Source organism: Leptosomus discolor, chromosome 1 (genome assembly GCF_034619465.1).
Source record: "Leptosomus discolor isolate bLepDis1 chromosome 1, bLepDis1.hap2, whole genome shotgun sequence".
Lineage (NCBI taxonomy): Eukaryota > Metazoa > Chordata > Aves > Leptosomiformes > Leptosomidae > Leptosomus > Leptosomus discolor.
The window spans coordinates 67,652,379-67,679,781 of NC_141391.1; the positions used below are offsets into that span (position 1 = coordinate 67,652,379).

The 27,403-nt window shown below is 39.1% G+C and overlaps 1 protein-coding gene across 4 annotated transcripts in view; it reads left to right on the top strand.

Moving 5' to 3' along the window:
* TFDP1 (transcription factor Dp-1) overlaps positions 1-27,133 on the top strand; it is a 51,005-nt gene extending 23,872 nt beyond the window's left edge. For 3 of the 4 annotated variants that reach the window (XM_086482106.1, XM_086482105.1, XM_086482107.1), the window contains exons 4-12: positions 7,471-7,577; positions 11,919-12,040; positions 13,366-13,531; positions 13,728-13,874; positions 18,413-18,481; positions 19,591-19,742; positions 20,528-20,694; positions 21,282-21,363; positions 25,798-27,133. In XM_086482106.1, the coding sequence (XP_086338232.1) occupies positions 7,471-7,577; positions 11,919-12,040; positions 13,366-13,531; positions 13,728-13,874; positions 18,413-18,481; positions 19,591-19,742; positions 20,528-20,694; positions 21,282-21,363; positions 25,798-25,945 (1,160 nt within the window). In that variant the 3' untranslated portion in view covers positions 25,946-27,133. The remainder of the gene's footprint in view (positions 1-7,470; positions 7,578-11,918; positions 12,041-13,365; positions 13,532-13,727; positions 13,875-18,412; positions 18,482-19,590; positions 19,743-20,527; positions 20,695-21,281; positions 21,364-25,797) is intronic. The other variant, XM_086482108.1, reaches the window with a different exon arrangement.
* The last annotated feature ends 270 nt before the right edge of the window (positions 27,134-27,403 follow it).

The following is a 27,403-nucleotide window of genomic DNA, read 5'->3' on the forward strand; positions in this document are numbered from 1 at the left end:
AGATAGTATGAAGACAACTGGAGGCCGTGACTAAGTATCAGTGAGTCAAATGTGAGGTCTTCTAGAATACTCTAGCACTGTTTGTAGTAAGACCCATGACTTGCAGAGACCCTGAGAGAAATCTGTAATCTGATAACCCAGAGCTTTTCAATTGAAAAAAGAACCTTTGCAAAAAACTGGTGGATTTAAGGTACTTTACATTCATGTAAGAGACCCTGCTCACTTTTTATTCCAAACTTGATAATTTTTCAGCCAGTTTTCTACAAGTACCAGTTTGGGGTTGGGAGGGTGACACACTAGAAAGAATGCAGATTGTGCACTTAAGAGTAGTTTGCTTTTTTGTTATGTAGGGTTTTGTTTATTCTAAGCAGTTGGTTTGATGGGCAAGTTTGGAGCAGGAATTAGCTTTGTCTGTATTTACTTTACAAAATGGTTACAGTAAGGAATTTTGTTAGTGGTGCTGATGTTGAATTCCCTCTTCTCCTATCTCTTTTCTTACCAAAAAAAGGAAGAAAAAAATCCACATACAGAAGACTGCCAAAACTGAATCTGGTAACATTTTCCAGATAATTATCATAGTTTTTATGTAATGTTATATCAGTCAGAGTACAGGTGTTCTGGCTTTATATAAATTTAAGTTTTTGTATATAATACCTGGCTTTATATAGATTTATGCACATTTATGAACATGAGCCAACAGAGTGCACTTGCAGCCCAGAAAGCCAACCATATCCTGGGGCAGTGGGGCCAGCAGGTAGAGGGAGGTGATTCTGCTCCTCTACTCTGCCCTCGTGAGACCCCACCTGGAATACTGCATCCAGCTCTGGAGCCACCAACACAAGAAAGACATGCAGTTGTTGGAGCATGTCCAGAGGAGGGCTAGCAAGATGGTCAGAGGGTTGGAACACCTTTCCCATGAGGACAGGCTGAGGGAGTTGGGCTTGTTCAGCCTGGAAAAGAGAAGGCTCTGGGGAGACCTTACAGTGGCCTTCCAGCACCTGAAGGGGGCCTACGAGAAGGCTGAGGAGTGACTTTTTACAAGGGCGTGCAGTGACAGTACGAGGGGTGATGGCTGGAAGCTCTGAGAGGACAGGTTTAGACTAGATACAAGGAAGAGGTTCTTCACCCTAAGGGAAGTGAGACACTGGAACAGGTTGCCCAGAGAAGCTGTGGGTCCCTGGCAGTGTTCAAGGCCAGGTTGGATGGAGCTTTGGGCAACCTGGTCTAGTGGAAGGTGTTCCTGCCCGTGGCAGAGGGGTTGGAACCAGATGATCTTTAAGGTCCCTTCCAATCCAAACCATTCTATGATTCTATGAAATTCTCTTCCTGTTAACTTTTTTTAATTCCAGAAATAAGGAATATAATGTTCCAGGTGGCACTTGGCCTTCTCAGAAGTGACAGTTGCAAGAATCTGGTGTCTGTGTCACTTCCTTAAATCTTCTTGTTCATGGAAAGTCTTACTGGTCTTTTCTGATCTCCCAAAAGAGACCTGTTGGGCTCTTTAACTGATGTTCTCTGTTATGAGTTTTATCAGATTGCTGATAGTAATGTTATCTTTTTGAAAGGATAAGTCATATTTGACTTGTCTTGAGACAGACTTAACAATGTTGCTGCCTTCGGGTTGTGTAGCTGTTGTTAAGCTAGATTCCAACTGCTCTGTTAAAACCATGGGTGTAATTAACATGAAAGTTTATAGAGTTCATAGGAGTGGTTATAAGTAGTTGTACTGCAAAATGTCATCTGCAAGGTTAACTTTCTTTAGGCTTTTCTTAAAATAACCCTTTGCTTAATTCCTAACATTTGATCACATGGAGTATTTAAGTACAAATTTGTCTGTTGGACCAAGTTTGGTTGAGACCGTTACAGGAGATGGTAGGAATGACTTTGCCTTCTGATAAACCACTCTCTTATTCTGTATGTTCTTTTGGGGGGCTGTAATAATGCAGAAAGTGCTTGCAAAATTACCTTCTGATCAAATCCAGTTCTCTTATGTACAATACTGCTTCTGTGCAAGAAGACAGACTGACAAGACTTAGTTCGTTAGTCTGCATTATCAAGAAACTGACTTGACTTGCTGTTGACTTCTGTTGTTGCATCACTCTTGTTGCTTGCTCTCTCACAATTAAAGAAAACCCAAAGACCAAATTACATCAGAAAATGGTACAGCACCTAGAATGAATGGGATTTCTTCCCCTGAGGCAAGGAGTACCCTGGCCCTTCATCTTTGATCTGAAACACCAAAGTCACTGTGTTTCATGAAGTGTTGCAGACAGCTTTTAGAGAGATCTCCTGCTTTGTCTGCAGAGGGCACTCCTTTCTCTAATTTTAGATGTACCATGTCTTTTTCTGTGGCTTTAAGTTATTTAAAATGTCCATGATTGGCTGTATTGCCAGTCCTTATTACTGCTAAAATTCTGCAAGGTATTCTTTCTTTTTAGTAAAATTCTTGGATTTGTCTTTATATGCAAACAAAGGTCCAGTTCAAAAGTTCTTCCCTAAATGCAGTCAGTAACCAAAGGTGGCTATTTACCACTTACTCTATGTGAAGAGAGCACTTAATCTGGTACAGTTTGTAAACAAATAACAGATTTTGTTAAAGGGTGCTCCTGCTTTTGCTGTGCAATTTTTATATGGCATTACTTCAGACATGATCCTGTCTGAATCATTATCTGTTTGGAGGCATTCTGGAACTTCGTATTGATGAAGTTCTACTTCCCTTTAGATTTAATGATTGCTTATAAGTTACTAAGAGTAATCTTCCAAACTGGTGATGTTCAGGAGACCGAGAATTTGGGTAGTAGTTACATACTTCTGTATAAATTTTTTTTCTGCTTTACGTGGCCTTTTCCCATGGTTTTTGTAGAAAGGGAAAAAAGGAAAAAAAATGTCAAAACTAGCAGTATTAATAATAGTGTGTTTGTTTTGAAAAGATGGAAGAGTTGGTGCCAACAGAATTGTTTGCAAACTTGTGGTTTTAAATTTTACACGCTGTTATGCACCCTGTATGTTGGCCAGAAAGAATACCATTATTTGGATTGCAGCGATTGCTGTAACAGTAACTAACAAATTATTAGTAAAATTCCTTTGAGAAACTGGGCTGTCAGTCACTTGCAGAGCTAAGTTAATAAAATTATTTCTTCTTCTATACTTAACAAACAACACACACACACAAAACCACTGTGAAACCAGAGCATTATGAGCCTTTGATGAAAATGCAGGTGGATATGAGAAAAATGTTTGCACATCAGTTAAATGAGAAAATAGTCGGGTGCATTTGGGCAGAGACAAATTGAAAATACGCTATTTTTAATTAAAAACCCCTCTCTTTTTATTTCCACCACCACCATTGTTGAGCAGTTATGCTCTTTCCTATTTAGTATATCATCTTCTATAGGCTGGCTTCTACTTTGATTCAAACTGTGAAGTGTGTGTTACTGTTCTTCCAGTTGCATTTACGTTTCCTTGCCAATCAGTTTGTGCCATAGAGACAGGTGTACGTTGCAGTTTCTGTATAGAGCCAGGTTGGTTCCATTGCATGAATTAACTGTGGCACAGCACCACAGGAAATGTTAATGTAATTAAAAACTTGAAAGCAGCATAGTGTGTACTCTTCCCTTCACGCAGATGTTTTAGTTGAAGATAGATATTTGTATTCATAGAATTAAGTGAATAATTTAGGGAGCTGGAGGCCATCTAATCTAATTTTACAGTCAAACCAGGGCCAGCTTCGAAGCCCAGAGCCTTCAGTAGTTGAATTTTTCTGTATATCTCCAGGGAACCTCCTAGGCAACCTGTTGCTGTGCTTTACCTTTCTCATTTTTTCCTCGTGTCTGGCTGGAATTTGCTGTACAGCAACTCGTGGCTGTTTCCTCTTTTCCTTTTGTTGTGTCCTCTGTCATCTGTAACTCTCCATTTAATAGTTGAAGGTAGCGATTAGATTGCCAGAAATAACACCCCTTGCTCCACCTTAGTCTTTTCTTCCACAGGCTGCGTGCATCAAGCTCCCTTAGCTTCTCCCTGTACCTCATATGCTCCAGTACCCTAGCCATATTGTTGTCTTTCTGCTGGACTCTCTCCTGTTTGTTAATGCCTCTCTTGCGCTGTGTGTCCCAAAACTGAACAGAGTAATCCAGTCACAGCTTAGAGCACTGCAGTTAGAGGGAATAATCACGTGCTGCTGTACGTTTCCAAATGCAGGCCAGGATGCGGTTAAGTCTTCATTAGCATAGGGGTGTACTTCTTGTTGGCCACCCCAGGTCCTTTTCTGCACATCTGTTTCCTCACCACTCAACCCCTGACCTCTGCTGTTGCATGGAGTTACGCTGTCCCAAGTGCAAGATTTTTGTATTTGTCTTTGTTGGCTGCAAGAAAGTTTTTAAGAAACAACCTGATAGCATAAAGAATCACATCACATTTTTTTTTTAAACATATCAGAAGAACAAAGTCTCTGAATACACCTGAAGAGCAGATAGATGGTTAAGATGATTAGGGAGTCTCATGGCAATACTATTCTTCATGAAGTTGTCCTACTGAAGTATTGCCAGAAGTTGTTTCTTAGAAAAAAATTGGTAACGTGAATGGTTAGGAATCATCGTGGCCAGAGAATTATCTGCTTGTGAATTCTTAAAGGACCTAGCAATGGTACTTCTGTCCTGCTAACTCAGTATATTTGTAATTCATATAGTACCAGAAGGACAGAAAGCCACATATCCTCAGGGCTCAGGTAACTGCAGATGAGCAAGTCAGACTTCTGTTAGGCAAATTGGTTGAGCGTGTAACAGCGAAGTGGTAGACATATGGAAAAATGTGGCAATGGGCAGGAGTTAACAGGGCTTTTCTAGAGGAAAGGGAAAAGGGAAGTTAAGAAGTCTTTTCAAAGTCATGCTTTGAAAGAGTCAACAGCCATGTAGATAAGTTATCTAATCAGTGCAATGTCCTTGGGTTTCTTAAAAAACAACAAAACCCCCTCGATTATCAAGGTCCTTAATCAGCCTGTTAAAGAAACTAGGGTGTCATAGAATGGGACAGTCCTCCCATGGGTTAATAATTGGTAAAAACCAAACTAGATACAATGGGTGCCCCAAGTGAGCTATTAGCACTCAAGTAAGGTCTTGAAGTCATGGTACAATATATTGTGAAAACGTGGTATCAGTGTTTGATGGGAAACATGCATATTGAATTTTGAGTATTATTTGGAAAGGAGCAGATAATAAAATAGAAAATGTGCTGTGGAGTTATACAATAACATATAGCATTATTTTGTCATGAATAATGTGTCTATCCCTGCCCTCTGCAAAAATAAATTTCAAAGGGCAGGAGAACTAGAAAGTGTATGGGCACCAAGAACCATCAAAGATAAGGGAAAGTGATCAAATAGATGAGGCGTCTTAACTTTGGAAATTACAACTCTTATTTTATACTGGAAATACAATCTTCAGATTGCTTTGTTGTTTTTAAAGCAATTAGGAGGAGGTTAAAAAAAGATTGACCTCCAGTAAGCTGAGAAGCGCATGAGCAGTGTTAACCAGGGTAGTTTGTGTTGCTTTACTGCATTCTGCAGAGAGCAAGAACATACACAAAACAGGCCATGATAGTGATGGGTGTACTTGAAGGGAGAGGAAGGCATAACAGACTTATGTTACTAACTAGATAGCTGCTGACTTTCTGAAAGAGCACTGGAAGGTTGGTTAATACTGGAAGAATGACAGGCTGCCACATCCTGTTCAGATCTGGGGGACTGAGGATAGGTTCTTGTGTGAAGCTCTCAGTTGGACATGATGTAGTCATAGCGGGTAGGAAATACAAGCCTTTTGGAAAGCAAGGACTTAAACAAGATTTGAGTTGTCCTCAACTTTCTGTAGACTGTCTGAATGCATAAGAGGGATGGTAGCAGGTGGGGTGCATTGAGAGTGGCCAGCAGGTCAAGGGAGGTTCTCCTCCCCTTCTGCTCTGCCCTGGTGAGGCCACATCTGGAGTGCTGTGTCCAGTTCTGGGCTCTCCAGTTCAAGAGAGACAGGGAGCTACTGGAGAGAGTCCAGCAGAGGGCTATGAAGATGATGAGGGGACTGGAGCATCTCTCTTATGAGGAAAGGCTGAGAGACCTGGGGCTCTTTAGCCTGGAGACGAGAAGACTGAGAAGGGACTTTATCAACGCTTGTAAATACCTAAAGGGCAGGTGTCAAGAGGACGGGGCCAGATGCTTTTCAGTGGTGCTCAGCAACAGGACAAGGGGCAACGGGCACAAACTGGAGCACAGGAAGTTCCACCTGAACATGAGGAAAAACTTCTTTACATTGAGGGTGGCAGGGCACTGGAACAGGCTGCCCAGGGAGGTTGTAGAGTCTCCTTCCCTGGAGATATTAAAGATCTGCCTGGATGCAGGGAGGTTGGACTAAATGATCGCCGGAGGTCCCTTCCAACCCCAACTGTTCTGTGATTCTATAGTAGGCATCAAGGTCTTGTTAGTGCCCTTTTTGATACAAGCATTGTAAAAATGCTTAGTTACTACTTCTGTATTGGATAATGGGAAAAAAGGAAGAGGAATGGGAGTTATGCCAAGTCCTAGCCCCATTGGCCCCTTTAAAGGTGATCTGAGGGAAAGGACTGCTAAACCTCTCACCTGACAATCAAATGACAAATGTTTCAGCAAAACAAAACAAGTCTCCAGTATTTTAAGATTTGTTTGTCCCATTATTCATTTTTTGTTGCTTCTTTTGTTATGTTTTGTTGGATTTTTTTTTTAAACTATGGTATGGAGCATCATAGTGCTAGACGATACCTGATTTGGTATTTGTGTAGTTGGATTTTTGTTTTACATGTTTTATTTATCAGTGCTGATGGTGGATGGCTTAGGAACAGGAAGAGAGCGCTGTCCCTGCAAGGTTGCTCTACTGTATTCCATGTATTTTGCTCAAATACTGGATTCTTCAAGACTTTTGTTCTTTAATCCTCTGCTTTCATCTGGGTGGGGACACTTAGAGGAAAGTTGGAAATACTCTCTTGGAAAGGCCTGTGCTAGCCAGATTTTGTCTCCTGTAGACCAGCATGCCCTGAGAAGGATATGTCATATGCCGGGGCGTTGGGCATGTTTTTCAGGTTGTGTGGGAAAAGATTTCAATAGCCACAAAGGGTGGGGGTAGAAGAGGAGGGAGTATGCTTTCTATCAGATGTCCATTGCCTCTATTACTCTGCTTTGAGAGAAAAATTGGAATACAAGGAATTGAAACATGTTCATACTAAATCACTGACCTGTAAGGTTACATAGGCAAAAGTTGGAGAGAACATACTGTGAATCTTATTTTCTTTTGTTTGTTTGTTTGTTTCAAATGTGTAAACACTACGTTTATATTGACACTCTGTGCAGTTCAGAGCTAGTTTCTATTAATACACGTTGGTACTATAGATGAAACTAGAATTGCTAAACTAATACAACGTGGCTGACCTGAAGCTATGTACTTGTATTTGTTCTAGGGGTTGTTTCTCTATTGGCTGTTCATCCTTCTACAGTAAATACGCTTGGAAAACAGCTCCTGCCAAAAACGTTCGGACAGTCTAATGTCAACATTGCACAGCAAGTGGTAAGGAGACCTCACCTTTTTTTTTGTTGTTATTGCTTGTACTATTGTTTACACATACTGTAGATCTGACTTGTAGCTTGATAGTCGGTATCGCTTGTCATGGGCAGATAGCCTAAGCTTGATTCTAGTTTTAATAGACATTTTAAAACAAAGTTCTTTTGCATAAAGAAACGCAAAGATGACTCTCAAATCAACGTGCCAATACCCCAATATTCAGGTGGCTTTATCTTTTGCTGATCTTGCCACTTAAAATCAGTGGCTCTTTCAGAGTCTTCTTTGAAATCTGGCATAGGGAAATACAAATGAAGTCCATGAGCACATTTTTATTGAGATTAAAGTTAGGTGGCACAAAATTGAAAACAGAGCTACGTTTCTTAGTGCTTAATTTAGACACAGTTTTGCTTAAATACTTATTGCAAGCTTTGTGTGAGGTACATGAAACTAGAGGTTTCAAAGAATCTAGTAATGCAGTAGATAGTACCTAGGTTATGAGAGGTCACTTTTATAATGATCAAAATTAAAATTTTGTGATCTGAGAAGAGTTGGTCTCAATTCATTTTCTGGAAAGCAACTGTAGCATGTAAACATCTGAAATGGAATGTCTTATATTTCATTTTCTTCTTGATAGGAAAGCAGTTTGCTGTCTACTTTTCCCAACTCCAAGCTCGAAGGAGTGTTTTATAATTGAGGCTGCCTGAATCTGTAAACTGTACCGCTTCAGCTGTACAGATGTAGTGCTGATCATTCACTGTGCCGTATTTCCAGCAGGGGTGGTGAATGCACTACTTCCAGCAGCCACTTGGAAGTTACAGTATAGCGAAATGAGTTTAACTGAAGGGAGGCATTTTATCAATAAATTTCCAAAGAAGGAAATTCAGAGTAGTTAGGCATTCTTTTAATTTAAAATCAGTAACCAGCAGTAGGAAGAGAATGTTTTAACTGTAGATATAGGCCATAATGGCACAGAGGGGATCCCTTCTGGGCATTATTGTGAGACTGTGTGCATAGTTGAGTTCAATGTTGAAAATGAAATGTTCTTTCAGGTAACTTCCAGCATCTCTTCTTAAAGTACCCAAACAAGAGGGTAATGATGAAATTACAAATCATCTGATGCTTTTTTAAAACTTTTTAACAATCAGTAAATTAATGTTTCAGTATTTATATACATACAAAATTAATTTATCTGTCTTACATCTCAAGTCTAAATTGACAAATCCTCATCTAATTATCTATGATTAATTTTATACGGTAAAATTATTTAAAAAATACAATTCTGAAATAGTAACTACTCTTAATGGTGGTTTTGTTAATATTGATTGCTGTGGGAAATCTACATTTGCAATCATAATTTTTTCAGCACTTTAAGTCTTCCTCTGAACATATTAGCATTATTTTTTTTGTGAAAGAAGGGACCATATCAGCATATTTGTGTTGGTGGTCATCAGGACAAAATTAGATGATTAGTTGTATGTCGTTAAAGAAGAGATGGAGGGGTTTTTTTGTGTATATATGGAGAGAAATGTTGCGTAAATTTCCGTTGGCTTTACAGTTCTGAAGGGGATAGCAAGAACTATAAAAAATTTACCTCTAGAACCCTGAAAATTAAGAGGAGATAAATTTTCTGTTGATGCACAAAATATTCTTGGGAAGCAGAGGTGAGGAATTGGCTTGTGGCCCTGCTCAACTTCCTAACCTTTGAGTGGTGAAAACAGATTTTTAATACTTAAATACTTAATACTTTCAATACTTAAATAACAGGGGTTTAATACTTTTAATACTAAATTTTCTGAACTTGTGTTCTTTGTTCAGGTAGTCTGATTTCTTTTTCTTAATGCTGTCCCCATATAAGTTTTTCTGCTGAGTACAGTGAAGTGGAGTGTGTGGGCTGTCTTTCTGCTTTCCCCATTGTCCTTATCTTATTCATTATCAAGGAGCTAAACTGTGATCTTGTTCTCTTTTGCAATCAGGAAACCTAAGGGAAACAGCAGGCGCTACTTTCTCTACTTTCGCTTCTCTCCCTCAGTTCCTCTGTTTTCTCTAAAATTGTCCTCTATAATTCTGTCTATAAGCTTTCTGCTTAGGGTGTTCCCAGTGACTTGACACTGCTTAACTCTTTTTCATTCAAAGTCATGGTTGTTTATAAACTGATGAGTAAAATTTAGGGGCATTAACTTTTCTATTAAGGAACCAATAATACAAAGTAATTCCTTGGAAGATTCTGAAAGTCTAGACTGTAGGGTCTTCCTTAATAGTAATACATTAAAGCATGTAATTCTGGCTAGTTTGCAGACTTTTGTGAGTTAGAATGGGAATGCAGAGCAGGTTCTGAGTGTATTAAACAGACTTTGCCACTCTAGAATTGAACCCTGTGAATTTGTACATGCTTCCATTTATTCCTTTGTACTGTCGAGTATTGCAAGACACTACGGAGTGCAGTAGATATCCAAGCTTTGCTGCTGCCAAATGGTTTGTTTTTCTCCCAGCTGTAATTCCACCCTCTCCCCTGTACTGGCTTGGCTCTCATCTTACTGCACAGGCCTACAAATTCTAGATGTGACACCAGGGTGATGGTGGAGCTGCTTGTGGAAATAGGAAACTGGGGAGTAGAGTCGGACACTCTAATTTTAGTCTTTAGTGAGCAAGATACTGAATCATCTCTTCCAGTCCTCTCAACTGCATCCTAGGGAATAAAAACTGGCTAACAGTTTTTCTCTGTTCTCTGTATTGTCTGCATTACTTGAGTGGCACATGAATGGTTTTCATAGTCTTTCAAGACATTTGGTGAACTAGACCAGTCAACAGCAGAACTGCTAGTGGTTTTTTCATGGGGAGAAAGTGAGCTTGTTCACATGTGTCCTGTGCCTGTTTGGTATCCCCCACCCTCATTCAGTTACCCCCAATCAGAAGTTTTGTTTATGAAAAGTAGTAGAGGAGATTAGTTGACTTGCCATAAAAATTAGAAACATTTTAAGTATGGAACAAAGGTACTGGAAAGGGGAGGAGGAGTTTAATTTTCCAGCTGTCAGAAGTGGATGTAACAAACTTGTATGTTAACTACTCAGAGAGGTGGTATAGTATAAAGAGAGTGTTTGGGGGGAAAAAAATGCAGCATTTTGTCCTTCCAGGCAGCTGAAATCGTGAACATCTAATAGTCACTAGAGTACCTTTGCATTCTGCATTTAAAGGTTATTCAAATTCTGATTCATTTAACTTTCCCGCATAAAATGTTTCACTTTAGGTTTTCAGTTTTTCTATTTTACTCTTGTTGAGGCTAAATTATTGAAGCTAGCCTGAGGAAGAAACTTAAAATTTTGTTGGTGAGGCTGAATGTGGCTACAGGAAAATACAGCAAGCTTGTGGGTGATTATGAGTTTAGGTTCTTTTGATGTTTGTTTCACTTACCTGATGTCAGGGATGCAACCCACTGTTTCTGCTGGGAGGTAAATATACACCCAAAAAGTAGGCGTATCTTTCTACAAAATAGAAGTTTGTACAGTATCATTTTGTTTTCCTAATTACATATTCTGTGGAAAGTTACATTTATATCATTTCAGAGATAAAAAACATCATCTGCAGAGACGAGAGTTCTGCATCAGCTAGTTTCACAGATAAGGAGAGTATGGCTCTGTGTGTGAAAGTATGTATTACTCATGATCAAATTAGCACACTTCAGGACTACGTACCTGTAAGCTAGAAGACTGTGATCCTCTGAGTGTGTGCTCCTAATACGTTCAGAATGGAATGATTTTGCCTAAATTGGTCTCTCTCACTGCAGTGATAAAGTTGGCCCTTATTCTTCCTCACCTCTAACATACTCGTATTTTGGTTTTCACTCCATAGTGATAAGAGACTGATTGTAGGAGAGAATTTGGCCTTTCTTGCAACAGCTCTACATTTTCTCTCTGCTTTTACTGTTTTTCAGATCTTCTTGTTTCATATGTTCATATTTGAACTGTAATTTATTACAACTTCTTTATACATAGTCTGGTAGAGTGGATTCTTTTCGTCCTTTTTTCCCTTTTTCTTTTGGGGTTGAGAGGGTGTGTGTGTTTTGATCTTGTCTAAGTTAGTGTTGAACAGTGCTAAGAAATCCAGCAAGCATGAAAAGCTCATTTAAGAAGGATAAAACATAAATACTTATTAGTTAGGGATTACTCTAACTATATAATCTGTAGTCTGAAGGGTTTTGTGCTAGTGTGTATAAATTCAATGCATTTAACAGAAGGAGGTAGAAAAAAAGGTATTAGCGTTGTTTGGCTAATGCATCATTTGAATCGTGCAGCATATGAGCATCTTGGAATACTTATGATCATTTTCAATATGATTTTATCTTTACTATAGGTTATTGGTACACCTCAGAGACCTTCAGCGCCAAATACTATCCTGGTAGGAAGTCCACATACACCTAACACACATTTTGTGTCACAGAACCAGACTGCAGATTCTTCGCCGTGGTCTGCTGGGTGAGCAAAATGAAAGGATTCATAAATTGTTTGGAACTGTTGTTCTGAGTATTTGCTGTGATGGTGTATGTACTCTTCAGGCTAGCAGTGTGAGACAGTCAGTCTGTTTACCTTTCCATCAAAAGCACTTCAACATTAAAGTAAATTATATTAGAATTGGAAATGGTCACACAAGAATGAATACCCCCTCATTTGTCATAAAAGGAACTAGAATATTTTCTGTAAACTCTTGACAGATATTCTCACATTACTTATGTTTAGAGAATTTAGCTCCTAAAAGGACACAGGAATTAATCTGACGTCATTCAGATTCTGTTTTGCTGATGTGTTTCCAAAAAAAATACAGTACATTTCACATTGAACAAGTGTATTCCAAGGTATCGCTTGAATTAAGAATTTAGTCCTTTTTGGGGAAAAAGTATTAGATACAATGAATGCATTCTTTTGGTGTCTTTTCTCATGCAAGCTTTTTTTAAGAGTCTTGTTAGATGCAGCTGCTTTAAGATTAAATTTGTCATCAGTGTCTTGTTACACATAAACAGATTTCTACTTTGGAATTATACAGCGAAATGAGATGTAGAGAATTGAGAATTTTCCATTGCTGATACTAATTTTGTTGATACTTACGTTTTTCCTCAAGTTACATGGAATTTTTAATTAAAACGTGTGCAAAAAGTTTGTGATACTTCTTGTGTCTTGTAACTTTTGAAGTTTTCATAGTAACTTCATATACTTTATAACTTCAAATCTGTGTTTTAGTAATAGTGTAGTGTTTTAGTGAGTTCAACCAATATCAGACATCATCTGTTCAGTCAGTATCAGACTTACATAGAAAATGCTCAATCAGTCTTAATTTTTTTATGATCAAACTAGATGGGCTATTTAAATCTTAAAAAAACCCAAAACCAAAAACCCCACACAAAACAAAACACCACAAAACCCAAAAAAGACAAAGTTACCTCCTGTAGTTCACTTTTCATAGTTTAGTGTTTATCCCCCTGTCCCTTCTTGTCTTGAAGACTGGAAGGTTTTCTTTATTGACTTCTTCAAGGAATATTCCTATTGTGAACGTATCTGCTACAGGAGCTAGCAGAGTTGCCAAAAGAATGAATTTGTACTGTATTTCAGCGTCAAGATATTAAAATTGTTAAATACTGTAAATTGTAAGGGAAAAAATACAGGAAAAAAAAGTTGGGAAGGGGTGAGAAGCAGAACAAAAGGGAAGGCTTGGTTTTTTACAGCAGTGTGTGCCTGTATTTGAAAAAGAGACATTAAATATTCCAAAGTTCAAATCTTCTTAAAATATATATTATACGTATATTTAGGAAGCGGAACAAAAAAGGAGAGAAGAATGGCAAGGGTTTACGTCATTTCTCTATGAAGGTTTGTGAGAAGGTACAAAGAAAAGGAACCACCTCATACAATGAGGTGGCAGACGAGTTGGTTGCAGAATTCAGTACCACTGATAATCACATTTCACCAAATGAATCAGTAAGTATGTGGGAGGTCAATTACATGTGAACTGAATGGGGGAAGAGAATTTTCTTTTGAGACTTTTGTATTTCTTTTCCTACTGCTAAATGAAACAGTTCAGACATTACCCGAGTTTACCCATTTACTGTAATGTATTTATTTTCAAATATTTTTGTCACAGGTATGTTTTTTGATTAATGCACTATGTCTACAGCAGGCTTATGACCAGAAGAATATTAGACGACGTGTCTATGATGCCTTAAATGTCCTTATGGCCATGAACATTATCTCTAAGGAGAAGAAGGAAATCAAATGGATTGGTCTACCTACTAACTCGGCTCAGGAATGTCAGAATTTAGAGGTATATGTATTAAGAAGTTCACCATGGCTTTGTGTTTGAGTAAATGTTTACAGCTTTGATAACGTTCTGATACGGCATGTGCGTGTGATTCTGAGATGGCAAGGTAGAATATTATGATCACTTTTGGATCCTTTCTTTGTTTTATTTGTATTGACAGAACACACATTTAAACTTCCAGATTGCTGAAATTTTTTAAGTTATTCTATGTGAAAAATACAGCGCTCTCACAGCTTTTACAGTATTTGTGAGATGGTTCTGTGTGGAAGTTAAATCAAAATGAAAGATTAATGTGCATTTCCAACATTTAAATAGTGATGCTCAAGAGTCAGGAAGATTTTCTCCAGATGCCAGACAAATAATATGTCTGTGATGATAGATGTTGGATGTAGATCAGTGTTACGTATATGCCTTGCTCGTTCTTTGTTGCTGCAGGTCTCACGTATTTCTGACATTTGTCTTACATGAACATGTCAGACTTTTTTTACTGTGTATCTTGCGTAAGAAGTAAAAATGTCTTATACTGAAAGGCATTCATAAGTTCTGGCAGGATTATTTTTTTAGTATCCTGAGATTTGCAGTATAATAAAGTTACTGGGGTTTACTGAAGTCGATTTGCTTTATCAGAACAGAATGAAACTTTATTCTTACTAAGTCTAAATTCCCTTCAACAGGACTGAAAAATCAGTGTAGAAGCTGACAAATTGGAAAAAATGTTTTGCAATGTATCTACAAAGGGCTAATTCTATGGAGATTTTTGTTTGATACTGATAATTGATTTTGCAGTTAGTACTGTAATTGCTTTCTAGATGAAGAAAGCGTAGGGTGTCTAAACAATCTGTGTTTTATCTGTGTATTTATCGTCCCAAGTGAAAAATACTAGTTCAGGTAAGAGAGTGATAATTGGGGCATAAATAGTAGGGTGAGTATGGAAGGTGAAGTGATTTGAAGATGACAGTGCTGTGTGCTGCATAGGGAACCAGCTGGCTGGAGAGATTTTAAAAGTAGATCTCTTTGGATGTGTCTCACAAAGTATGGCATTGCCAGTAATGTTGGAGCAAAAGAAGTAGTGTGTCACACTCACTGGGTTTGATGTCATGATTTATAATGCCCTCAAGTAAGATAATATTAGCACTGAAGTAAAAAAGGCAACTTAGAATGTAATAATGCACAGCAAAGGTTCATACATTTAAGATGGGAACAGTCATAAGTTCTATCAAAGTGAGAACTTCTTCATTGGATGTCACGAGAGGAGGAAGGAGTTTTGTTAACCATTGAATAATTGAGCCATAATATAGTCTTGAAAAGACCAAAAATCCTAATATGTGTTGAGCTTACTTGAGGAAATTGCAGAATTCCTCCCTTCCCTCTTACTGCTCAGCGGTCTGTACTGGGACCAGTACGGTTTAATATCTTAATCAGTGACACAGGCGGTGGGATCGAGTGCACCCTCAGCAAGCTTGCGGACAACACCAAAATGAGTGGTGTGGTTGGCACACCTGAGGGACGGGATGCCATCCAGAGGGACCTGCATAAGCTTGGGAAGTGGGCCGTGTGACCCTCAGGGGACTCAACAAGGCCAAGTGCAAGGTCCTGCACTTGAGTCAGGGCATCCCCCGGTGTCAATACAGGCTGGGGGATGAAGGAATTGACAGCAGCCCTGCTGAGAAGGACTTGGGGGCACTGGTGAATGAAAAGCTGGACATGAGCTGGCAACGCGTGCTTGCAGCCCAGAAAGCCAACCATATCCTGGGCTGTATCAAAGGGAGTGTGGCCAGCAGGTCGAGGGAGGTGATTCTGCCCCTCTACTCTGCTCTGGTGAGACCCCACCTGGAGTGCTCTGTCCAGCTCTGGGGTCCCTTGTACAAGAAAGATATTGACTTGGTAGAGCAGGTCCAGAAAGAGGGCTGTGGAAATGGTCAGGGGGCTGGAGCACCTCCCCTGTGAGGACAGGCTGAGAGAGTTGGGGTTGTTCAGCCTGGAGAAGAGAAGGCTCCCGGGAGATCTTCTAGCGGCCTCCCAGTGCTTAAAGGGGGCCTGCAGGAAAGGTGGGGAGGGACTTCTTAGCAGGGCCTGCTGTGATAGGACAAGGGGTAATGATTTTAAACTGAAAGATGGCAAATTTAGACTAGATATAAGGAAGAAACTTTTTACACTGAGGGTGGTGAGACACTGGCACAGGCTGCCCAGAGAGGTGGTAGAAGCCCCATCCCTGGAAACATTCAAGGCCAGGTTGGACGGGACTCTGAGCAGCCTGATCTGGTTAAAGGTGTCCCTGCTCACTGCAGGGGGTTGGGACTAGGTGACCTCTAAAGGTTCGTTCCAGCCCAAACCATTCTATGTTTTTATGTTTCATGAGTATCCTAGCTCCTGTTTCTGCAAACTTTATGGACATTTATATTGTTAGTGACATCACCCGACAAGTTTTGCAATAAGATTCTTTTTTATGAGTTTGTGGTGGCTAATATTTAGTTTGCAAAATTGTCAAGCCTAATAAACATTTTTTACCATTCCGTCTGATACTGCTTAGCTTCACCCTTAAACTGTTGAAAGATCAAGCCGAATAGTTTATACAGGAGCACAGGAGTATAGTACCCATGAAATACTTTATGAACTTGTACTTTGTGCATAAATTGTAATATTTTATTTGGTAAAATAGGTCCTGAAAATGCAAAAAAGAGAGGGTGTAGGCAATTACTAAGGTCTGTATCAGGAAATAATAGGGAAAGCAATGTAGTTTACATGTATGTGATAGGAAAATATCTCAGGTGAGTTGTAAGTTTTTGTAAGTTTTTTTGGGGGCGGCAGTTACTTTAATTTTTTTCTAATACTAAATTCTAGGACTTGGTCCTACCATTTTCCCCCTCTTTCCCCCCCCCTCTTTCCCCCCCCCTCTTTCCCCCCCCCTCTTTCCCCCCCCCTCTTTCCCCCCCCCTCTTTCCCCCCCCCTCTTTCCCCCCCCCTCTTTCCCCCCCCCTCTTTCCCCCCCCCTCTTTCCCCCCCCCTCTTTCCCCCCCCCTCTTTCCCCCCCCCTCTTTCCCCCCCCCTCTTTCCCCCCCCCTCTTTCCCCCCCCCTCTTTCCCCCCCCCTCTTTCCCCCCCCCTCTTTCCCCCCCCCTCTTTCCCCCCCCCTCTTTCCCCCCCCCTCTTTCCCCCCCCCTCTTTCCCCCCCCCTCTTTCCCCCCCCCTCTTTCCCCCCCCCTCTTTCCCCCCCCCTCTTTCCCCCCCCCTCTTTCCCCCCCCCTCTTTCCCCCCCCCTCTTTCCCCCCCCTCTTTCCCCCCCCCTCTTTCCCCCCCCCTCTTTCCCCCCCCCTCTTTCCCCCCCCCTCTTTCCCCCCCCCTCTTTCCCCCCCCCTCTTTCCCCCCCCCTCTTTCCCCCCCCCTCTTTCCCCCCCCCTCTTTCCCCCCCCCTCTTTCCCCCCCCCCCATGCCTTTTAACATTTTTTTTTCAACTGTGTGCATTTCTGGGTTTTGGTGTGTTTTTTTCACTGAAAACAGATAGAAAACTTCATTAGTGTATATTTTAACTCCAGTTGTTACCTTGTTAGTTGCATATTTTAAGGATCTAAGAAAAAGAGTTGATGTTCAGGCCAGTGGTCTGTCTATCTAGTAACTTGTCATTCTCCTGTCTGAGAGTCCTGGTTTGTTCATTATTCCCTTGTATGGAATCTGTTCAGTACCATTCATTATTCTGATTGCTCTTTTGTGTCATCTTTTTGAAGTAGCAATGCCAGACCTACAGAATTCAAGATGTACACATTCTGGTTCATACACCTATGCAGTGATAATTTCTGTTTTGTTCTCTGTTCCGTGACTTAATGGTTCAAATTTTTGGCTGTTATAGTGTACTGACCTGATGATTTTTGTAGATACTGTAATTTAAGCCCTCTACTGAATGTCATTTGGTGTCTGAAATATGCATGGAGGGGTTTATGTTTTCTCATACATACGACATTACATTTACCAAAACCAATTTTTATGGTGTTTTGATTACAGTCAGTGCTACAAGACACTTTGAGTGTACTTTGTGATGTACTCTACTATGCCAGGTAACTGAGCAACCTGGTCTAGTGGAAGGTGTCCCTGCCCATGGCAGGGCAGTTGGAACGGAACGATCTTTAAGGTCCCTTCCAACCCAAACATTCTGTGATTCTATAATTGTCAGCAGATTCTGTCACCTTGCTATTCATCTGCTTATGCTAATCCTTTATCATTTGAATAATAGTCTGTAAATGAAGTCCTTGTGGGGATCTGCTGGTGAGCTTCCTCCACTGAGAAAGCTGTTTATTTCCTACCGTTTTGTCTCCTATCTTTGATGTTATTATTTAGTATGTATTTAATACTGCAAGGACTTAACCTTGGTCTCCATAGCAGCTTCATTTCTTTAAGCATCTTTGATGGATCTTCTCCAGTATCATCAAGTGAATCCTTCTGGTCTACATGCTCTGTCCTTGAGAGAATGTGGGTAATTCTTCAGGGCATAACTTCATATAAAATGCTACTTAAAATCAACAGACTAACCAACCCTTTTTCTGTCTTAAGGTGGAGAAACAGAGAAGACTTGAAAGAATAAAGCAAAAACAGTCTCAACTACAAGAACTCATTCTACAGGTACAGTCAAGGTACTCTTGTCTATAGGGCAAGGTAACTTATATCTGTATTCCTATTGTTTTATCCCAGTGAAGGATGGGAAACTTCTAAGAAGACTAGAGGTGAATTTTAAGACTAGAGGTGAAATTCGGGATAAGGCATATACAATTTTAATTTAGCACTGTGGTTTAGCTGGGGACATTGCTGCCCCTCTGTATAAGTGGCTAAACCACTGTGAAAACAGTTGCTGAACTCCTTCCCAGATTTCCCCTAGTACACTGGAGGAAACATTAGTCTGTCCCGTAAGTCACTGTGCTGCTGGTTTGCAATGTGTCCCTTAGTTGCATTACCTCCTGTGCAATAGGAATGAGAATCTCAGGGAGGGTATGCAGAAAGTAAGTACAGGCAGCTGTTGGACAGAAGTCTCAACAGCTGTCTGATTTTTATCAGCCTCTGTGTTGGCTTTGGATTTTGTTTTTAATTAATTCCTATTTCATTTGATTCCATGACCAGAAAAATACTTTTTCTTAGTTTGGTGACTTACTGCAGGATTTATAACTTGAGTTTCAATAGTTAACTTGAGTTTTGTGTTCTTAAAATTGCTAATCTTTAAAATAATGAACATTCCATTCTGAAAAGCAGTTTTAATGAGATGTGAGAGTAAAGTCACTAATCTTAGCTGAGTAATTAAGAAAGCTAATGTCAGACATGCAAATCCCAAATGTTAACTGTTTTTAGCATATACTTTCAGCAAAAATACAGTATTAATCGTTCAACTGTTCTTGTGTAGTGCAGTAGCTAGCAAGGAATAGTAAACAGAGTGGAATTAGGATGCTATATGAAAACTCCTTTTCCCAGTCATTGTTATCTCTTCTTTCTGTCAAGGATCTGTCCAAGAACTGTCCGGATGTAGTTATTAGAATGTGCTTTTTTTTTCACAGTTAAGTTTAAGTTGTATTTTTCAGTACTGTCATTTATGTCTCTCCTTGCACCTTAACATGCAGGAATATGATGAACACTCTGCCCTTTTCTGCATTTACTTACTGCAACAATTCTTTATCTGAGGGATTTTTTTTAACAGGGTCTTAAAGGTTTAATTCATACTTTCATATCACTGTTGTTTTTTCTAGCAAATTGCCTTCAAGAACCTCGTTCAGCGAAACCGTCAAGCAGAACAACAGGCAAATCGACCACCACCTTCCAATTCTGTCATCCATTTGCCATTTATCATTGTGAACACCAGCAAGAAGACAGTGATTGACTGCAGTATTTCAAATGACAAGTGAGTTAACAAAGTTTTCTGTCTGGCTTTTGGTACTGAGTTTTATGTCCATGCTAGAGTGTTCATCTAGCTTTGTTGAAAATGAAATACAAATAAATTTACTTGTGCCTTTTGTAGATCGAGAACATGCATTTCAGACAGGTAAATCTTAGTCATGTTGAATACCAACAGAGTTTTACAGAGCATTTTAATAAATAGACTAATTGTGTTCACATTTAATAGCTTATTTAAGACTTACTATTTAGAGATGTTAGAAGCAAAGTAAGGCAGCTCTGCTGAAGCTTTATATCGTACTTTGCCAAGTAGGGCTTTCCTTTGGCTTTAACACAATGAAATGCAGCCGGCAAAACTGGAAGTGGATTTTGCTTTCAGAACTGCTGTTCTCTACTTTTGGTTCAAAAAGCTAGTTTTTTTCATCTGCTAAATAAAAGCTGAATGTAAAAGCGGTGGTTTCTCCTTGCGCTATTAGCTTACTAGAAAAGATTAAAAATATGGAAAGAAAAAAAATACGTGGTAGACAGAGGAATGGGAGTAAAGAAAAAAAGATCAAACGTGCGAAATGTTTAGTTAAAATTGTATCTTTTCATCCTGATAATGATTTATGTAGTGTGTATAATTACAGTTGTAGTCACTTGCTATCAAATACATAAATCTTAAAAAATTTGATTGCTTAATGTGATGTCTTGCTAACACTGTGTTAAGCTTTTGAAATGCTGCAGTTGCTGAAACTGGAAAGGTTGTTAGTCATTGAAGCTAACTGAGATTTTTTTTTTTTTCATTTTCAGGTTTGAGTATCTATTTAATTTTGACAATACTTTTGAAATTCATGATGATATAGAAGTACTAAAACGAATGGGAATGGCTTGTGGGCTAGAATCTGGAAGCTGTTCAGCAGAAGACCTAAAAGTTGCAAGGAGTTTGGTTCCTAAAGCTCTGGAACCATATGTGACAGGTTAGTTACTCCAAAAAGAGTTATTTTATTTTCCTCCTTAATACAGGACTCGAGGGAAAAATATGAAAATATCCATGATATTTGCACTGGTTTGCAGTGAAGATTTCTAAGAAGTTCTCAAATACATATGCATTTTAATGTACCTTAGGGAACAAATAACAGAGAGATTTGTGGAGAATGGGCTGTTGCTCTTCGCAGAACCATGTTCTGCATTATACCACACAAGCAGATCTTTACATTGTGTAATTCTTTTAAGATGCCAGTATTTATAGTTGATTCACCTGCAAAGTTGATTCACTTGCAAAGGTAGTAAGTGCAAACATGGTGATGGCTTCCTTTTATATTGTTTTATTGGTTTCATTATATTAGAATGCTGAAGACATCTGACTTGCTCACTTCAAAATGAAATGTGTTTTTAATGTATTTTGAAATTTTACTGCTAGACTAGCTACTGTTTTTTAATTACACTAATTTTTGTTTTCATTATTTTGGTTGCAAGACTCCTTTTCTGGACTTTAAGCATTTCCACTGAATTAGACAAGTGTGTTTTTGAAGTATTCTTGAAATACATATTGTTCATTTTACAGAAATGGCTCAGGGATCAATCAGCAGTGTATATGTCACATCTTCATCAGGTTCTGCATCAAATGGCACAAGATTTTCAGCCAGGTGAGAAGAAATTATCAGTTAGTTTTTAAAATCTGTGATCATCAAGGAAACTTGATTAGAAATTAAATATTCTATGAAACAAGTTCTGATTTGATTAAATGTGGTGTGGATACATGTTTGAGCTTATTCTCAGACATCGCTTTTACTTGAGTGGTGGTAGTTTTTACCAGTGTCATTAAAGAAATCTTCTCCTGTATAGTGAACAAGAAATTGATTAGACTGGTGTTAATCTTGAACACATAGTTTTTGTTTAGTTTTGAGTTTGTGACACTTCCCTAAAGATATGATACAGGCAAGATTCTCCCTTGGTCATTAGTGTCTAAATTGGAAAAAAAAAAAAAGTTTTGGTCTTTGGGTTTGAAACAGCATCAGAAGCTGGTAGAGTGATAAACCGTAACTTGTATGTAAATTTTTGTGGCCATACGTCATTTCTGAACTTAACTCTTATTTTTCTTTTCTATGCAAGATGCTTTTCCTTACATAGTCACTACTTGCTAGTTTCTTGCATTGATCAAAAAGATGTCCTTCTGTGAGCTCTGCTAAGTTGTAAGATGAGTGAAATATGGAAATGTTTAACATTGCTAACAAATGTTTGAATTGACCAAGCTGATTAGCTGAACGAATTATCTGCAAAAAGTGTTCCTTTTCTGCTAGTTGTTTCTGTTGTGTCCAGAAACTTGGCTTTATCTGAAAATTTCTGTCGTACACGTAACACAACTAATCCAATCTGGGCAATTTCAGAATTGGAGAATGGTTTCAGTGGGAAGGGATTTTCAAGGATCATCTAGTCCATCCCCCTCCCATGGGCAGGGGCATTTGTCACTAGATCAGGTTGTTCAGAGCCCTGTCCAACCTGACCTTGAGCACTTGCAGTGATGGGGCAGCCACAGCTTCTCTGAGTGACCTATTCCAGTGTCTCACCACACTCAGTGTAACAAATTTCTTCCGTATGTACAATCTAAACTTACCCTCTTTCTGTTTAAAACTGTTGCCCCTTGTCTGTCACTGCAGGCCCTGGTAGAACATTTCTTAGAAGAAAAACACATTTCTTCTAAGCTCCCTTTAAATACTGAAAGGCCACAATAAGGTCTCCCCAGAGCCTTCTCTTCTCCAGGCTGAACAACCCCAACTCTTCTCAGCCTTTCTTCATAAGAGAGGTGTTCCAGCCGTCTGACCACTTCCATGTCCCTCTTCTGGACCTGCTCTACCTAGTCAATGTCTGTCTTGTGCTGAGGACTCCAGAGCTGGATGCAGTACACTGGATAGGGTCTCATGAGAGCAGAGTAGAGGGGCAGAGTCACCTCCCTCGACCTGCTGGCCACGCTTGTCTTGATGCAGCCCAGGGTGTGATTGGCTTTCTAGGCTGCAAGAACACATTGCTGGGTCGTGTCCAGTTTTTCATCCAGTATTCCCAAGTCCTTCCCCACAGGGCTGGTCTCAATCCATTCATCTCCCAGTTGGTGCTCGTACCAGGGATTGCCCTGACCCGTGTGCAGGACCTTGCACTTGGCCTTGTTGAACATCATGAGGGTCACACGGGCCCGCTCCTTAAGCTTGTCCAGGTCTTTCTGGATGGCATCATGTCCCTCAAGTGTATCAGCTCGGCTTGGCGTCATCCACAAACTTACTAAGGCTGCATTCGGTCTCAGTGTTTATCATTAATGAAGGTGTTAAATAGTATTAGTCCCACTATGGACCCTTGAGGGACACCACTCATTACTGGTTTGCATTTGGACATTGAGCGGTTGACTGTAACTCTTTGGTCGTGGCCATTCAGCCAGTTTCTTATTGTCAAGTAGTACATCTGTCAAACTCATTTCCCTCCAGTTTAGAGGTAAGAATGTTGTGTGGGGCTGTATTGAAGGCCTTCCAGAAGCCCAGATAGATTACTTCTCTAGCTCTTCCCTTGTTCATTGATGCATTCACACCATCATAGAAGGCCACTCAATTAGGCAGATTTCCTTTGGTGAAGCCATGTTGGCTGTCCCTAATGCTGTCTTTCATATGCTTCATCATAATTACCAGGAGGGTCTGTTCCATGATTTTAGCAAGTACTGAGGTGAGGCTGGAGAGGAGAGGGCAAATTCTAAATTAATTTGGCTCTTTCCACAGCAATGACTGTTCTGTGTCAGAATGACTGGCAGGCTCTGCCTTGTAAATTGTTTGGGAAGTTGCTGTGCTATTGAAATTCTTAAGGCAGTCCTAATTTTTAGGACATTTAAGCCATTGTGTTTAAAGGCAAAAACGTTGTACTGATGGATTTCTTTAGACAAGGAAATCTATCTTGTTCTCTGAAGATGGTCTTCTGGCAGCTTTTTCTCACCCACCTGCCTTCTGTCAGAGTTGGAAGGAGGTTCTTCTAAGGATACAGTATCTAGCTTTAAAAGGCTAGTGCAATTACATTTTAAAAGCATTTCTTTTTAAAAAAAAACAAACAAGAAAACAAACATCTTTTTGTAGATGATAGGCTTACTTGAATGCAAAGCAAGAAAAATAAGGAAATAACTTGCAAGGAGAGCAGTTAAGCTGAGGGATGTGTGCAGGTAGCAATGGTAAGAAGTGTGGTTTATGCTCCAGCCCATTCCTGCTGCCCAAAAAAGCGTGGGGAATTCTGCCTGTTCTGTGCTAGGGAACTGGAGCTTGAGTGAGAATACTGCCAAAATACCTTTAGAGAAGCAGAACTTACACGGTACATAAAATCTCCTGTTCTTGCTAAGGTTCCTTATGTGATAATGAGCGTGGTGTTACTCAAAAAGACTTTGAAAATTGAATAGGCCACTACTAGCCAGAGGCCAGTAGAAGAACAGAGGCTGACCATGGTTCTTTATCTTGGTGAGACACACAAGAACTCCTACCACTTCCGTTTCTTAGGAGGTTGGAAAAGGGGAGTGACAAATGATGTTTTATTATAGTACGTATATAAATATTCATGGCAATAGGAGACTACAAGATGTGTAGCTTTTTTGGTACCAAAAATTGCTGCCAAGGCAAATAGAGGCTGTAAATTTATTTAGCAAGCTCTTTAAAGAAAGTCTGCAGAAGACTGACGATGCTGCTACCAGTGCCTTCATCCCAGTTTCTTTGTCTCACTAGGATACTCAGGTTATGAAATCCAGTTCCATTTTTATCAAAAAGAGGGAATACAGGTTTTTGGGTTTGTACTTTCAAAGTTCACAGGAACACAAGAATAATCTCCATTATTCTTTTTTCTTTGTTTTTGGAACTCCTTCTGCAAATACTTATGGAGAACCTGTTGTAAGTCATCTGACTTCAGCTGGACAGGTGTCTTAGTAGCTTCCTTTTGAATAACTGTGCAAATCAGCAGAAACTCTTGAAAGTGTCTTACTGGTTATGTTTTCCATGTGAGCTTTTAGGGTGTGCCCCCCCCCCCCCCCGATTTCGTTCTGCGTGATGATTGTTGAATTAGCTCTATACAACAGCAGTGTGCTCATATGACTGATTATGTGCATTAGCTGGATTTAATAATGACTAGGAAATGTATTTTGAAAGCAGGTTTTTAACGATGAATATCTTTCAAGTTGGAGATACTATTTCTGTGAATTTTAGAGTAACATTTAGTCAAGAACTTGTGACCAAGTTTAATAGTTTATTAAACTATTGAGAAAGTGAACAATAAAAAAGATTGGCAAAATGGCAAGTAATAATGGAGGCAGGAATATCTGGCTCTATTAAAATAAAATACTTCTGGATACAGTTAATTCCTCTAGGAACAAGACATTTCAGACCGTATCTACAATGCGTGTGTGTATTTTGGCGGAAAAAGAACATATTCAAGTAACAAAGTGGATACTCTCTAAATCTACTTACTGGCCCAGGAGGTGGATTTTCAGTGTAGGGATACCCTGACAGAGAGAAAAATATGAGATGCTGAAGAGGTTCTTGTTTTGTTTTTAACTAGAAAAGCAAAATGAGAAGAAAACGATTTCAAGTTAAAAATACAGCACATGCAGCAGTGACAGTTTGCCATGTAATAATAAGGAATTAACGAGAAGCTGTTAATTCCTCAGTTTTCCAAGTCTTTGATTCAAGATTAGCGCTTCTGAAAGACGTGATTCACTAGTGATGCAAGTGTCCAGTGCTGCATGAAAACGCTGAAGGGCTTAGATAGCTGTGTAGCCTGAACACTGAATATACTGTGGAAGAAACCTGGAAAGTGTACTTCTAAGGTGCCTGTGAAAGGATTTAATCTTTATATTAAACCTAAAGGAAGAAACACAGTAAGAACCATTTCAAAATTATTTCAACTTTTTCTACTTTTGAGAAACAACTTAGACATATATTAAAGACAGTTTATAAAGTAGCAGTGGCAGATTCTTTAAAGGAATGGAGTAGATGTATGATAGTATTTAAAAGCCCAGTAAACTGGGAAAAATGATTCACCAATGCCAACTGGCCTCCTCTTTTTTTTTTCAGTGACTTTTCCAATGGTGGAGATGGGATGTTGGCTACAAGTTCCAATGGATCTCAGTACAGTGGCTCCAGAGTTGAAACACCAGTTTCTTATGTTGGGGATGATGATGACGACGACGACGATTTTAATGAAAATGATGATGACGACTGATGCCCTTTGCTTGTAGACTATTTTTTGTTAAAATTCAGCAAGCTTCAGGAATAAATTGTTCTAGGGAGAAGTGTCTCAAATTACTTTGCCCCATCCCTCAAGGAGAATATTGGTAAGCAGTTCTGAGTTTAGAAATTGCACCTCTGATAAGCAAACAAGGATTGTTTTGTGTAGGATATTTTTAAATGTGGTGTGGATGTGTGTTTTTGATACCAGTGTGTTAATGCAGAGCCTTTATTTACTCTTGTTTTAGGGGGTTTTGGTTTGTTGGTTGTTTTTTGTTTGGTTTTTTTTTTTACTTGAAGGAAAATGGATTTTGCCCCAAATGTTCTTGCGAAGTTTGCTAAAGAAAATGTAGACACATCATTGAGAAATAAAATGCTATCCTTCTGTGGAAAATGAATACACTGAATGGCAATTTATTTGGAGTGTATTTTGATTATGCCACTTCTGGAGGGATAGTCAGCTAACGTAGTAGTGTTTTTTGTTAATCATGCAGTGTCCAAAGAACCAAACAAGAAAGATACGTCCTACTTTTTTACATGTTAAATTCCAGAAATGTTGTTGTGAACTTATTTTCCCTTAAATTATATCTAACATTATGATTCCATCAAGTTTATATACTTTTCACTGTATGTTGGGACATACGAATTACAAAGTTTTTGGCAAATGTTTACTGCCAGTTGGTGCAGCTATATAAAATGTCTTGAAGGTTTGGAATGATTTATTGCTTATGGTAAAATTTGCCTGATTTCTTACAGGCAGACTTTGGAAACTTTTTATTATATAGTTGTTTACATACTTATAAGTCTATCATATAAAGACATGTACTGAAACAAATGTTTGTATTTGTTTCATAAGCATCTTCCTGTAATCTATTATAAAGTTGAAATTAAATATAGAGAATGTTTTAAGTTTTTTAACTCAAAATTTGTCAATCATTTTTAATAGTTCATTTTTATAAAAGGAATTTCAGGGCAGGTGGTAGTCTTTTTAAATTTATTCACAAACAATTAACTGCACAAATACTGTCAGCTGCCTATTCTAAGACAGTAGTCTTTTTATTGAAACACAAATAAACTTTTCTGTAATATTTTATGGAATATAAAGAGACTATAATTGTTTGACTTGTTTAACCTTGGCACTGTTAGTTTTTATTAATAAAACGCGCATGGGCATTTTTAACAAGCTCTGTGGTTTTTCTAATTTTAGGGTTTAGAACTTTTCACTTGCTCTCGTCACCAAACCTAGAATTAACTGTCTCAGGATACTGCATCTACACTACAGAGGGCCCAGATTTTTTGCTTTGATTTAGTGATTTGTCCTTATAGCTCTCAGTGACTTATGATGCAAAAAGCAGTAGCTTACCCTGTATACCTTTTCTTTCACCTCTCCTCATTTCAGTCATGTTGCTTCTCAGCTGTCAGGCCAATCTTAGTACTCCAGCCCAGATTCTCT